This window comes from Diuraphis noxia, unplaced genomic scaffold (assembly GCF_037042655.1).
Source record: "Diuraphis noxia isolate RWA-SAM2 unplaced genomic scaffold, SU_Dnox_SAM2 contig0003, whole genome shotgun sequence".
Classification (NCBI taxonomy): domain Eukaryota; kingdom Metazoa; phylum Arthropoda; class Insecta; order Hemiptera; family Aphididae; genus Diuraphis; species Diuraphis noxia.
In genome coordinates this window covers 43,644,119-43,661,254 of record NW_028301713.1, presented here as the reverse complement: position 1 = coordinate 43,661,254, position 17,136 = coordinate 43,644,119, and the positions used below count along the sequence as shown (strand labels likewise).

General features: G+C 30.4%; 1 protein-coding gene across 1 annotated transcript; it reads right to left on the bottom strand.

The window, feature by feature from the left end:
• Positions 1-117: 117 nt before the first annotated feature.
• LOC107161290 (facilitated trehalose transporter Tret1-like) lies at positions 118-12,676 on the bottom strand. The gene is made up of 4 exons (XM_015507646.2): positions 11,931-12,676; positions 5,536-5,671; positions 2,830-3,015; positions 118-2,048 (listed from the first exon to the last, which is right to left on the bottom strand). Exons 1-4 carry the CDS (start codon positions 11,985-11,987, stop codon positions 937-939), a joined length of 1,491 nt encoding a protein of 496 aa, XP_015363132.2. The 5' UTR covers positions 11,988-12,676; the 3' UTR covers positions 118-936.
• Positions 12,677-17,136: the final 4,460 nt, after the last annotated feature.

Here is a 17,136-nt window from a genome sequence, read left to right as displayed (position 1 = left end):
CAATTTTGAAAAAAAAAATTTAAAAAAAAGTCAATTCTTTTTTAAATAACGAGTGTTGTTTGATAAAAGAATCACCCTGTATAATACACAGATAATAAATAATTTTATAAAAAAATGTACACAATACAACACTGATTTATTTTACATAATTTGCCTAATAATAAAATAATATCACAAGTTTGTTTTATTTACAATTTAGGCAATATTATCATAGAATAAATAAATACATAAATACTTAACTATATACAGGTATAAAATAACAAAAATAGTTATTTGATTTAAATCACAAATCGATATCGCTGTCATACATGATGACGTGTATAATCGCTACATTATAGGTATAGGTAACACAATATTCATAATAAAAAATATTTGTATTATTACTTTTCATTAAGTCTACGCCACATAAATTAATATAAAAATATATATAGATAATAGGATTACATACTCGATTCTAATATGGTAATAATATGTCTTCTTACAATATTTTGATGCCCATAAAAAAAAAAAAAATATTTCAATAAGTGTGTGTGTGTGTGTGTGTGTGTCGTGTGTGATTAGTAAATTGACAATACGCGTGATTTTTAAAATGAAAATTTTCGTAGTTTGAATATTGTAATATGTTACGTGGTGCCTATGGTGATGTGTAGCTGGTTCACCCATTGTGAATTAGATACCACTGATACCGATATAATAACATGCGAAAACACGACACTCGACAAGTAATCAAAAAAACGAAATAGGCTGTGAACCATAGTCCAGAGAGGTAGTATTCACACTACGTAATTCTTGCGCAGTTACCTGTCCGGCTGTGCTCTTCAGTCCGTATAGCCGAATCGAAATTATTTTGATCGCAATCGCAGATTTAGTTTATTTTTATGACACACCACTGAAGTTGTATGTAGGTGACGCTCTTAACCTCTAATATCACGGTAGTCATTTGTGACATACGTCCACTAACGAACTGATGGTGTACATCGCTGAAGAATCGTTGATCTTGAACTTTTTCTCCAGGTATTCAGTGCCTTTGGTCGTGTCATGTTCTCCGCTGCTGAATAGTTTCTCGATCTGAAGCAGCGTCTTGCCCCGAGTTTCCGGCAGGAATGCGGCCACAAAACACGCGGCGACCGTGGCCGCGGCTGCGAATAGCCACATGATCTGATCGGTGGCCAGCGCGGTCATCAAGTTTGGTGACATTTTCACCGTCACGAATATGAAGAAGTAGCCTAGCGACGGAACCAAGCCACCCATTATGCCACGGACTTTGAGTGGGAACAGTTCACCGATCATCATCCACGGCAGTGGAACCATGCCCAGCATGCTGACGCTAACGTTGAACAGGATGCACGCCAGCGGCACCCAACCGTACGGCCTGTCGTCGACCGATAACGGGCCGTACGCCGATTCGTAGGCACCGCACGCGGCCATAGACACGGCCATCAAGACGGCTGACGTCATGGCCATCGTCCGGCGATTCACGTGCTGTATGCACACGGACCCGGTGACGCTCATGACTAGCCGGAGTACCGCGACCGCGATCGACGCTACGTTGCTGTCCACCGTCGAGCCGGCCACTTGGAAAAAGTTGACCGCATAGTAAAGTATTATGTATATGCCACTGGCCTCCTGCAAAATGAAGAAGCACACCAGTATCAGGAACGGTTTCCAGACGGCGGGCGCCGTGAAGTCTCGGAACGTGGGCGCGGCGGACTCGTTGCTGTCACCCAAGTTGTTCAGGATCTCGGCCAGTTCCTTGTCGGCCAGCGACGGTTTCCTGCGCAGCCACATCAGCGACTTGCCAGCGTCGGCCACGCGGCCTTTGGACGCGAGCCATGATGGTGACTCTGGCGTCAGATTCACAGACAGGAAGCTCAGGAACGACGTCATGGCGCACAGGATGCTGACCACTTGCCACGGGATGATCGAACCCAGGGAGTAGACGATAAGAACGCCAATTGACACAAAAATCGGCCCGAACGAAGATAAAACCCCTCGGTGTTGAGCCAAGCTCACTTCGGCCACGTAAACGTAACAAGCTGATGACATACCTGAGTATAGAGAATTGATTTAAAAACAAACGAAAACGATTTTATCCACTTAATACTATAAATATATATCGGTAGTAACATCCTGTATGTTATTAAAGCACATTTGTACCTCAATAGACAATAATATGGTGATGATTGAATCACTTCAAGCTCAAAGTTGATTCAAAAACAAACTTTTAAGAGGACGACAGTATATTAATCACACTCTGCACATAGGTATATATTATAATGTTGTATCTATCATCTAACAAACGTATACATATTGTAGCAAATTCGTGTTTGGCAGAACCATTTTCACAAGTTATTTTTCCTATACAGATAGAATTAACCAATTCTCAAACTTTAAAGTAAGAACCATTATCCATGTTAATTGTTCATTGATTGCTTTTAACGATATTTCATTGTTTAATCAAATTATGAATACATGTAAAATATTTTAATTAAAAATTTTTCATAAATCGTTTAAAAATAAAAATAATATCACAAAAAATGGACGTAGGTAAAAACATAGATAATATTCTTACCTTTAAGCTTAATAATATTTCGATCCACATAAGAATACAAACACTTTAGTAGTCCACTGAACTAACAACACAAAATTGGTTTTGCTGAACGCAAATGTCCTATTGCATCAACTGCGGGTGTGACATCTTTTAAAAATGTTGTTATATGTCGTCTGCTTAAGCGACAATATCAAAAACTATTTCTAAAGTTTTTTAGACAACAATAAAATACCAACTGTCGCTTGGAAGAATATATAGAAACATTATGATTTTCTTACCGATAGCAACTCCTGATATAAATCGACCCAGACATAAAAACGTTATGTCTGTAGACAATCCAATTATTGTCCAACCAATTAAGAATGGTATGGACGTCAATTGAACTGTTGTTTTTCTTCCTAAAGTCTGCATGAAAACTCCTGACATCAACGCTCCTAGAGGATTTGATATAACCCCTAAACTGGCTGTAAAAACAATAAGATAAAATACATATATTAGAAAAAAATACTTAACATCTGTATATTTCAAATCATATTTGCAGTATGATTTTAAAAAAAATCTGGCTGTGCAGTTGCCGTGAAAAAATTATCATTACGTTTTATAATTTGTCCATATAGCTAATAAATTGTTACTTAACCAAATAATTCAATTTTATTTATTCATATTCTATACTTTAATTTATTATAAATTATTATCATTTATAGATGAAACCTATTATTTAGTCATTATACACATTATATTTTAAGTAATGCGAAGAAATGCCAGAAACTGAAATTTTTTTAAAATTTGTAGTCTTGGTAAAATTATATCGACATGATTTATTATAATATTGTAATTTGTAGCTATAATATTATTTATGACATAATTTTTCAGATAAATGGGCTGTAGCGTATGTTTTTATTGTATACAGTCGAGCAATTTTTAGACGCATTAAGACGTATTAAATAAAGTTGTGCATTCGGGTTAAAAGATCGCTTTCAATTAACCATAGGTACTTTTAACGACGGGCCCACTACTCTGGTATATCAATCATGTGTCATTATTAAGCCAATAATTGCGCTTGCTAATGCGGACGGGAACTTTCATATTTTTTTTTTTGCCGTTTTGCAAATTATATTTATTGCGCGCGATTGTTATCGAACGTTTATACCGGACAACCTTGACCGCAACCTGGAGACACCTCGAACCCGGGATAGATAATGACATTGCTCTTAATGATTGAAATTATGGTCTGCGGGCTCTGCGGCTAGAGCGAAAGTAAATCACATGTGGAACGCATATATATGATTGGTACATATATAATCTGTTTCAGAATTATAGATAGCATATTTTACTAGCAAATCGTATTTCCTTATTGGCTTAGGTGTATACTGTGTAATATATGGTATTATATTATACTGCCGTCGAAATCGACAAAATCACGAACACGAGTTTGGGAAAATTAAAAATGTAATATAGGTAAAGGTAATAATATATTATTGCTAACTGAGTGTACTTTCATGAAATAGCCGTGTCTATTATATGCGCTCATCAAGTACAAATAAGAACAAATACGACAAATTGATTTCTGAAAACAATTATATAATTGTTTATCGTATTTAGACACATATATTAACATTGATCGACTTGTATTTTTAATTTAATATAATACGGTGTTCAGTTAATCATAATCATTATTGGACATTTTTGTAACCGGTTGTTTTTTATTTCTGTTCAAGACGTCTTTCATTAACACTTCGATTTACAGCTGTATTGATGAAGCTCATTGTAGTCGTTTTTATCCAAGTACGTTTGGCCTGACCCGCGACAATAAGTACCTATCTATACGTATATTGTGACACACGACTCATTACATTCGCGATTTATTGTGTTGAATAACGCGAGGTACTTATCTATATACAGGGTGTCCTCTGCCAGTAAATTGTATGTATTATTGATATTTCGAACGCTATTGTACTAAATACCTACTTGTACAGTTAATATTATAGGTACATCAAATGGAACCATCGCGCGTATATTATAATTTTAAGTATTTTTAGATTTTTCGGTTGTAACCGAAATTAAAAATAAATAAAACGTAAGTGTTCTTGTTACTGAACATTTGCAGATGCAAATCCAATCGATGTAGGTGCACTCAATTATTAATTTCATCAAGTACGTTATATGTAAGTAAGATGATGCATTCGAATAGCGAGACATCCTAGCTGCTGTATATTATATGTATACAATTCAATATATTTAAGTTAATCTTAACATTGTTCCGTCATGTATTGTCTGTCATTGTAATTATCGATGAGTGTTTGAATTTTAAATCTTTTTTTTTATTGAGATTTTAACCAAACATTGTAATATCTCGATAGCTAATAGGTACATATAAAAAATATTTATATAGAAAAAGAATTGTCAAAGCTCACACTTTTAGATTCTGAGGCCTGATTGAATAATAAAATTGAGCGTAATGTGTTTAATTATGATAACATTATTTGTTGATAGTGCATCAATGAGGGAAAAGTAGATTGCATAGTTAGAGAAATATGATTTGAGCTGGATTCTTTGGATGAAAAGAGAAGGACAATTTAGGAGAAGGTGTTGAAAGTCGAAGTAAACCCCACCACAGTTATGTAGAGGGCAATAGAGGCTACAGTTGAATCCCAATTTAAATGAGTCGTGTGGTAATAGGCTGTGCCTAGAGCGTAGTCTGGTGTATTTACTATTTAGTCATGTCGCGCGACTAATCTTTAGGAATTGAAACCACGGTATAACAGGCATGTTTTTAATGAGAAATCTGTTATCAGAAGCATATGACTCGGCCTGGGTATCCCATTTCTGCTTCCATATAGCTTCTAATTTTAGATCATAATATTATATTCAAAAGGCCTCGGCCCGTAAAATAAACAAATAAATAAATAATATATTCGACGTTCGAGTACAGTGTATCTGTTAAGTGCTAGATGCAGCTATTATGGTCGTTGTTTTTTTCTCACCTATCCACGACGCTTCCACGTTGTTCACCAAAATTGAACTATTGGAGTCGAGGAGTTGCGGAAGGAGTACCGCCGAGAACCCCTGACACATGCCCACGGAAATTGAATTGACATGGGCAGCCACGGCTGACATGATCTGCAAAACAAAAACGCATATTATAACGCAATAATATATATATACATCAGGTGCAACATATATTATGTATAGTATAATTTTTTTCTATTGCTGCTCTAATCTAGTTATAATGGATGAGACGACTTAATTTCAATTAAATTGCCCGCGCGCCACTCATAGGTGTATGCACACACGACGTATGAACTCTGTCCGCATGGGGTTCATTGAAGGACGCTTTGACACAATGTTAAATTAAAAAGAACCTATAAGTATTTCCTTTTCGGACGCCTTGAACCTTGGCAATTTATGAGTCAATCGCTACCAAGACGTTTTTGACATAGGTAGGACATTACAAGCCACAATAACACCATCATGATTGATTGAATCATAGGCCACACGTGTGTGCCTATATACTATATCAATGTACGGTGTTTGGCAGCACAGAGCTTATTATAATACAATTATGCACATAAATATCAAGTCCACTTAGCATCGCAGACATTTATTAGCTTTTCATTGACATATAGGTGTACGTCCGTGTTTCATTTAATCAAATCGTGTGATTACACTCTGTAAAATTATGTGGCAGCCACGTTGCCAATTGATATGCTGGTCTTACTGGAAAAGTGGAACGATACTTTCGTCAGAAATTTAAAAACTATGTCGTTTGTACTCATTTAACATACCGACTAAAGCAATGTTGGTATCCAAAATAACAATATAATATTTTTTAATTAAATCCATTATTTTGTAAGATTTAATTGTGGTTAATTGATTGTATAACTGTGTATATACGATATACCTAATAACATATTACAAAACTAAACGCACTAATGATTAACAAATCTGTTGAAATGCGTAGCTTATGAACTATGATGTGTAGCATAGTTTTATAATATGTCAGTAAAATAATAACGTCCGTACCAACGAAAATATACTTGCAAATCTTTAGGAAAAAAAAATGACAGAATGTGTACATTTTGTTCCAAGTTGCGAGCAATATTATTTGTGAGAGGTAGAAGTTGAAAAGTGAGGACAAAAAATGGGTCACGGACTTGTCAACGTAAAACTCATCGTTCTCGTGATTGTGTGTACTGACTTGCAGTGTGATGCTGTCCTACGTGAAATTCGGATTATATAACATATTTTTAACTCGTGCTTATAGAAAAATTATTATACGAAGGTTTTTATTATTGTCTTATTATTGCGTTCACAGTATATCCGTTTGCCGCTATACAGTTTTATAGACCCGTCGAGAGATTTCCCGCCCGTCTTAGTACTAACTTATGAAATTCAGAATATAATTCGACGTTCAAGATATCCGTGCATCATATCCGGTAAAATATTTCTAAGAATAATCAGTTTATTTTGTTTGCGCATTGCACAAGGACACGATATCATAATAATATTAAGTACGTTCGCCTAACCTAACCTCCATATACAAGCACTTACATCGAAATTTCGAGTTCCCTTTACCGTGGCTTTACCCCCCGCTATGACCATAATAATTTAATCACACGACGTCTTTTTGCGTTAGCAAACAAGTTTGTGATTAGTGTAAAATAGAAAAAATGTTATGAAAATTGAAAAATAAACTAATAATTATGCGTTATGAGCCGGGACTTGTAACGATGGCGATATTACTGTATAGAGTATTGTAATTGTCTAACCTTTGTTTTTAATCACGTTTCCTCGACGTTTGTCGTACTTATCGATATATTTTTAAAACATCGGGTGAATGGTATTCTCATATTATGCACAGTGCAAAGTCTATAACAAACGCGAGAGCCGAGAAAAAATGTATCAACGCCTAAAAGATAATATATACAATATACATATATCATAATATAGGTACGTAATAATATATAATATTAAGAAAATTCGTATACACATCATATAAAATGTAAAATACAATACGTTCAACATGATATTATAATAGTATAGTAAATAGTAATGTATAATATTTTGTGTATTATGTTTATAATATATTATTATTATATTTGTTTGACCGGTTCCCTTACAACTACTTATATGTGTGATGACTGATGAGTGATAAGGTCAATGTCGTTATTATAATATTTAATATAATATTATTTCCGTTTAGCTGAAATAATTTTAAGCTCTGTAATTTTAGGTTTATATTTTGCTTGCCTATAGTCTATTAAAAAGTAAAAGTTAGAAAATGTATCAAAACCTTATCACTTATCTATATTTTATACTTTATATATATATATATATATATATATACATACTACATAGGTAGTGGTCAAATTATAATATTATGATTTATGATATAACTTTAAGCTTATAACTGTTAGACTATTTTTTCGTTACATCAATTTGGAAATTTATTCTAGTGGCGTAGAGCACCTGTACATAGTACATGTATAAATAATATAAATTAGATGATTTCAGTTGATGGACTAATAATTGCCGACTATAATGAGTGTGTGTGTGTTGATATATAAGTATGGTATATTGTATATATTGTATGGCATATAAGAATATGGAAGATAATACTGCCATAAATTATTACAACAGTATTTATTTTTTTTTAATTTAACGATTATGCTTGGGAACTTATTATATTGTATCTGTGAATTTTTTTTCATCCTATTAGAACTATTATAATTTTAAATTATGTTACATAATATGTTAGTACTTCTAAAATTATTCAAATATTATAATGATATTTCGTACCTGCTGAAATTCTGTCGATGTTATAATTGATGCATACCAAATTAAAAATATCATTATTAGATCGTTTATAGTAATGCACACCTAGATACCTAATCAAATGGTCAAATACTAAAATATTAAATATTATTATAAAATTATTGTGCTAAACAAAATACAGATTTCAGATGTCAAAATGTCAAATGGTTATTGAATCTGTTAGATCTGTTTATCTATAAAGGCATACAGCGATTGTGTATATTTACAACATTAATATACGTTAAATATTACATTATTATGTATAATAAAAATAAAACCTTGCATTAATTCATTTTTAATTGCTTTCATTTAACAATGTTTGATATTTTTTTTTAAATTTAAGACAGCTAATAATACATATAAATGGTGATAACTGACGTCAATTTTTTTTTCTAAGACCAGGATAGCTGTATAGTGTATGCCTTATAACAAAATTGGATATTGACGGTTCATTTTTTTGTTATTTTTTTTTTCCATTTAAAAGCGTTCTGCAACTTATACCGCCTTTTTTATTAATAGTAATTTTTATTTTTATTTAATCAATATTTAGGTAGGCATCTAGCTTTTATAATCATTGATTCATACAAATTACAATTAACGATATTTTTGTTCATTGTGGTTATTTTACCATTTATTTTTATTATAACTTTTAAGTAGAGTAGGTATACTTCATAAATAAATGAGTGTCGGTAATTTTAAATATTAACCGAATACTTATTATATTTTATGCATAAGCATATATACAATTATATACATAAACATTAATATGATTAATTTTATGTACCTATTTTAAATTAATTTCATACATAATTTGTTTTTACGTAGGTTATATAAGTATATTACTATAAGTTGTGGCTTCATAATTACATTTTACATAAGAACAATTATGAAATATAAAAGTATTATTGTACATTTATTTTATTTAATTAATTTTTATGTTATTTCAGTTAGATATACTAAGATATAAGTATATAACATTATCTACCCAATACCTACTTAATTTGTATTCATGCCTAAAAACATTAAAAAAAATATATATATGAACGAGCGTTTATATTATAGGCAACAGTTATAATTAATGGTATAAACACTATAAGCACAACTTACTAGTCGTTAGATAAATACTAATATCACTGTGGGCGCTTGTAGAAACTCAGAAAACTTAATAGTTTCGATAAATAATTATTTAATATAAATTTCTTGATAAAACTACATTATATGATGTAACTTATAATATATGATATTCATATTAAAAGGTAGTTTAAAAAAATTGGAACGTCTACAACTTCAAATATACCTACAGTAATGATGGTTTACAAATAAGTTGATTAATTAATCATGATACAATAATTATAGCTTTCTACAGTTTTTAATACCATATATATTATGTTATGGAAATCATTCAAAAAGTGTTAACACTATAATCGTCTTTTTAAATCATTTTCTTAAAAAAAATAAATACAATTTTTCTTCTTATTGTTTGATTTTTATTTCTAAAAACTAAATTCTAAGAATATCTACCATATTTAAGATCATAATATGTGAGATATCCATAAATTATCATTTGTCATACATAACAAATTATCGATGGTTTGTTTTCTACCATACATATTGTTTGCCTCGACGATTTATATAATTACTCATGATTTAGTTCGAAATAGTTGAATTTCGCTTATTACCTACAAAGAAATGGTCGAATTGCACTTGAATTGAAAAAAGGTAATGGTCGAACTGCACTCGGTTAAAATTCAGGTAGTGGTCGAACCACACTTATTCAAAAAAAAGAGTTAAAATGGAAAAAAACGTGAAAACTTGTTACGAGTCGAACGTGTACAATGAAAACCCGTTAAAAATATTACGAATCTTATGTTTTCGAACGCTACGGAGTACTTATTTAATAGCATTATAAATAAGTTCGTGAATGCCATTTAAATAACGCAGATAATTATTGTCGCCAAAATCTACAAAAGAATCTAATCTAATTGGATAATAAATAGTTATCAATAAAAATATAAGATTAATACTTATATTTATTTTTATACCATGCATTAAAAACGATCAGAATGAAAAAAAATTATAATAATGGCAAGTAGTTCAATCACTACCTGTTTTTACCCGAGTGCAGCCCAGCCATTTCCTTTTTTAAACCCAAGTGAAATTCGACTCAAATAAGTGCTATTCGACCATACCTATTTAGTTTAATGTAATAAAACCTATAAATTGTATTCTCATTATTAGAATAAACATACATTATAGTTAATAATATAATATAGTGATAATTACTGGTGTAATTTGTATTATGATTTATGACAGATAAGAATTTTTATACTACACACTAAGGACGTTTACGGAGAGCTAATTTTTATGTTTCAACCCATTAATTTAAGAATTGTGATTTAAGTATTTTTATTTAACTAATGTATGATAGTGAATGGTAAATTTTATTTGTTATTAAGACACTGTTGAAATGGATAGAATATATCAAAAACAGAGAATTTTGTCAAATATTATTTTTTGAGCATTTTACGTTATAATAATATTTATTATACACTTTTATTAAAATATAACCCACTTATAATGGTATAATATTTATTTAACTGTTGTACAGTATAGGTAATAACTAATAACTACAGTTGTAATAATACATCACGAATCATAGTTGGTAAAAACCAGCTAAAAAATATATATATCCGTTATAGCAGGTACACATTACTTGTAATTAGTAAGTATATAGATGACACAATTGTATATTACCTAATTTAATTTATAAACATTTCATATAGGTACCTACTTATGCACCTAATTTTTGTTCATTTTTTTTTTATTTTGATATAAAACTTTTTGATTATCATTTAAATTACTTTTTTTGATAAGTGTGGTACAAACACGGTTGACACCATTCTAATACTGTGGTAAAACTTAAAGCACAAAGCGTTAAAAATATATGTATGGCTATAAATAAAATTGTATACATTATCTTCTGAACATGTACAAATATTTGTTGATTATTAAAAGTAATAAATGTTGCCAAGACACTCGTAGGTCAGGAATAATATCACAGCGTATATTGTACCTTATATCGTACCTACCTATAAGAGCTTAAAACGTAGGAATACGTATAGTGGACCGCTTACAGTATATAGTGAAAGACGAACGACTATAGTAAAACTTAAACTCGGGGTATGCGAAGATTTAGCAGCTTTATTGAATAAAAAAAGAAAATAAAGATTCTACAGGTGTGTGAATTTCTACAAGTGGCTTGCTCAACATGATTATATTAGATGCGAAGGGATATTCTAAAATGTTTTTAATGTCTATCGCCTATGTATAATGTATAATATATGATGTGACACATACAGGTCACATACATAAATTATAAATTGAATATATTTTATATTTTATATCAATAATATTTTATTTGTTGGTTATTATATAATAAATAATACAATATAAATCAATTTCGGATGGGAAATACAAAACTGTACGAGTCATAACTCGATTGTTATCCTTCCTAATTCACTCCCGGGTACAGTACTGATAGTTACGAAAACGTTATAGTACTCACAGTTCGGCCACATCCCCATTGCCAGGTGTTCCATAATGTCTTGAAGGAATTTTTCATGACCCTTCAAGTCCTGCAGGGTGCCCACCTATGGAGGATACCTTGGCACCACCAGGTCTCATCGGCGACGGCTGAGGCTGCGGTTATATAGTATTATGTAATGGATACGTTTTATGATAGACGCACTTTTAAAAAACGGTAATAGTGACGAGGCGAGTGGTAAAAAACGAAACGTATATTTAGGAAAACTCAACGGGAAAAAAACACAAACGAAGATATTGTATTATATACGATTCGGACGCAGATCGTGGTCGGAAACTGTGAACACAAAAAAATTGAAATATTACGAAAATTACTGTCCGGTTGTATAGAGACGACTGCAGCGATTTTCTCTCGTTTGTTTCGAATTATTCCGGTACCCGAATGTCGAACACGCGACACGCGCACAATAGTTGTTCAAATCTGTCTTTATAACAGTATATTGTAATATTTTATCACTTTAAAACACACTATGGCGACACGATTATTACTGGTTTTATTATTAATATAGGTTTATTAAAAAATGATTGTTGAACTGTCTCTACAGGTCGATGAGATGCTGACTGTGCCGCGGAGTCGGCGAATGTCGCGTGCCCGAACCGCCGCCGTCGATTCGCGTCCGACTCCTACTATTTTTACGTAACGCGGACGGCGGCGTGAAATTTTTGCATCGCGTGAATCAACGCCGCCCTTCGCGGATCGTGTCCGTTCTAGCGCTAGTCCGACCTGCGAACAATATGGTAACAGGTCCACGATGACATCATCATCACAAGACGCATTATCGTAATTAGGTACATGCATGCGTACAATAACAGACGTATGTGGCCATACTTCAAGCAAAACTGCAGTCGTTCGGGCTATGTCGTCTTCCGATGCTGTCGAATAAGTGGCGTTAAGATTTCGATTATAAATTGAAATTGTTTACGAGATATTACTGCAATATTTTGATCATCAAGGGAAACGCATTGTTACTTAGTCTCTAAACGTCTGTCCACTATATATGTTCCTCCGCTCATTACAGATTTCAACATAATTATATAAATTTTTTTTTAAACAGGATTTTGCATAGGACGGGTGTTGCTAATTTCTTGGTCATGTAAATGAGTTTTCATAAATCAATAAAAAATATATCAATAACTTCAAATAATCGCCGCACGATGTGTTTTATTATCTTTTCCATAATGATCATAAATAATATAAATATTATTAATATAATATTAATAATTAATTAATTAATAAATATTATTAATAATAATATTAATCTTACAATAACTACATTAGTGTTGGTTTCCGATGCTCTGATGCGACTAGCTTCGCCAGCACTTTTGACGTCTCTGGGAGCCGAGCCGGGGCGAACAGTTTGAATACCTCTAGTATAATACATAGTAGGAATATGGGTATGACATGTTACCTCTGGATAATCTCCCAGTTCAAGTTAATCTCTGTTTTGTACTTTACTTAACATTTTCTTTTTTGACACTCATACTTATGCCTATTTTTTTATTTTTTTTTTTACTAAGAAAATAAACAATCTATGGTAGTAAAGCACAATAAGTAAATATGATGACAAAATATACAAATGAGATATGCAGATGGAGCCATTTATTGATAGAACTCAACGTGAAATTATTTTATTGCGAATTTATTTGAGTAAGTCTCTACACCATTTTCGTTTCAAACGGTGCATTGGGTTCCCAGAGATAGTTTTGCACAAGAGTGAGGAAATTTTTGGATTTGAGCGTATATGTAGAAGGTAGATAATTTAAAATGGAATCTATTATAGAGTAGTGATTAATAGTTGATTGTTTAACTGTTTCAATGTTTAGGTGATAAAATCTTTTTTTGTTTTCTTATAATGTTTACACTTTACATCTTATACAAGATACAACTCGCTATAAACAGTATAAACAGCGATCGTGCAATTAGAGTTTAGTAAAAATATTATCAGATGAATAGAAATTATTGTAATTATTTAAAGGATTTCTGTCCGGAAATTATTTGTTGAGTATAGGATGTTTATCCTAGTTTATTATTATCAGATAGACAATGCTCTATTTTTTAAAAATAAATATTTTTTTTTGGTATTTTAGAAATTAATTTTGTTTAAAGGTAAGTAAATAAAATATATTCACCAAAAAAATAAAATTTAAAAAGAATGAATTAAGAAGATATGATATAAATTGCATGCTGATTTTTACAAAAAGTAGCATTTTAATGATGAAATATCTATCCATTTTTTATTTTTCACAATCTTAATTATTGAATTATTATTATTTTTATATAGTATTTGTTTTAACATATATTTTAATATGTTTATTATTATAATACCATTTTATGTTTTATTTAAGTGATATGATTAATCAACATTTAAATATAAACATTAATTGAAATATTTGAAATGTATTTTATTTTATTCTATAAATCAAAATAATTTACGCTTAAAAATTAAGTTAAAAAAAAAATTTGTAAGGGAGTATATATGTCGCCTTAGAAAGTGAACTATATTAATAAGAAATTTAGATAACTATACATTTTTCCATCATTTACGTAAACGATTACGGACTTCCTCAAGTTTCAATAATTCATAAATTATAGTTTTACAAATTATTATGTCGTTCCCCCAATCAAATATACTGTGCTTATCATTCATGCTATTAGTAGTAATTTTATTGTAAATGTGTTAACTTTAAACAAATACTCTATTCTCAGAACGACGAGAAAAAACTTTGTTCCCCGAACAAAGTTGCGCACCGTAAAAAAAATTACGGTTTTACGCTATTATTTTATGCTTTCATATTTAATGTGTATATAATATATATGTTCTTTTAGAACTCATACAGCCATGCAAATAATATTTTTCTGTGTTTTTTTTTTTTCTTAGCGGATGATGTGTTGTTATGGTTTTTTATTGGAGGAGAGTTAAATAATGTTAAGGCTAATTACTGTTGTACTAAAAAAATAATCGCACGGTTTATATACAATTTTTCAAATATCATTAAATAAAACCACAATTGTTTAAATTTCTTTTTCGTTGTCAGTTTGCGGTTTTTTACGATTTCTTCAGAGCTATTGAGCAATTTGAAGCTACCGAATACCTGCTAGTGTATTGATGTATGAGATGCTGCATAAAAATCTTTAAATATCGTTGTCAGGTATTAAAAAGTGTTTTCGAGAAATATCAAAAAACAAAACATGTATTTTATTATTAAAATTTAAAATTCTATACGTATAATGTTCATTATTATGACATCGAAAGAAAACAAATTTATACTTTTTTAAAATTTTTATAGAACTCTGTAAAATGAATGAAAAATTGAGGAGGAATTTTGATTTATTTTACGAACATCGCAAAATAGTTTTTATGTTATTCAAAAATTTTTAAAATATACCTAATAAAATGCACTAAACCTGTATCTATACGGCTATACCACATTTTATTGCCGTTAATTAATTTATAAATACATGTCCTTATTATAATTAATAACCAAATATGTAATTATTCTATTATTTTGTACAATCGAATTTTAATTTCATTAAAAAATAGTGAATATTCTATTGAATATAGTATATACTTAGTATACTAAGTGCTAACTACCAACTATTTAGTGCAACTATATATATGTGCATAAAAGGAACCGTGTGCATGGTGTACCTATACATTTTGTTGTCAATCAAATTGATTAAAATTGTTTTCACAAAATCTTGAATACTAATCTGCAAATGAGTACAATCTAAAAATTAAGTCAAAATACTATTTTTAAAGGTTATGAAGAGTTAAAAACAGCTGTACTTGCCATACACAATAACTATTAATAGAATGTAACCTACCTGCAACGACTGTTTAGATTACTATTGTGTTGTTTATTAGACAAAACAAAATTTCAATAGAAATCAATATTTATATTTAATCCATTACATTTGAGTTATAATGATATATATTTTGTATTATTTAAAATAAGATAATACACAACCCATACAAAGCTGTACAATAAAAGAATAGGACGAAAACAAGAATAGATCGATTGGTGGCATTGCCTTATGATATTTTAGAAATAGTTAAATGATTGTTGAGCTTCAATATTTCACAATAAATGCTAGATTTATAAAAATTATCCAAAACATTAAATTGATATATACATAAGTGATTAAAAATAATATTTATTTTTAACTCACGTTATTTTAACTGTAGAGATAATATATCGAAAAAAAACATGCTAAATGTACGTAACTTTTTATTTTATAATTCTATTTCACAGTCATGTTTAGAAGTGTATGATTTATGTTTTGTTGATTGAGTCTTATTTTACCTAATGGACATGTATTATGAAAAAGGTTTCTTGTGTTTAAAACTTTAATTTTCTACCAACATTATTATATAGCTCTAAGTACATTGATAATATTATATATTCTAAATGTATCAGGCACATATTATTATAGAAATAATGAATTAGTGTGTTCAATATAGTGTTCAACTTGATGTATTTTATAGTTTTATGTTATCAACTTTGTATTGATATACTGTCATACAGAAGCCAAAAATATGTTGTCAATTTACTAATCACAGTAAAATAATACTTAATAGTAAGAAATAATTATAAAAAACGTTTATTAAAAAATGTTTTTACTCAGATAATTTTGTTATATTATTATAGTACGTGCTTGATTACATTCTGATCAACACGTGTACCTATCATAATCTTATCATGCTTCATATTATAGCTCTCAACATCAACATTCGTACCTACCAGCTATCATATTATTGATGGTTTGATTTAATTTATCAATTATTTTAATTGATTCAAATATACGAATTCTAGAACATTATCAATAAAATATAATTTTATTATCATATATTACTAATATAGGGATACTGCATATTGGCCGGTGGCCGGTGGGTAGGTACTTAGGAGTGGAGTTAGCAAATATTCTAAACAATTTAATGCAGCGGTTCTCAAACTTGTTTTTTCGCTTACCACTTAAGTATATTATCAATCAGTCGCGTACCACTGATGATTAAAAATATCGACAAGACGACAATATCAACGATTATACCTATACGATATCTTATTTATTAACGTATTTTCCGTGAAATCTAACCTTTTCTGAATAAATTATCTGAATATTAAAAAAACTACACGACATTGTAAAATCATCGCTACGCTAAGAATCT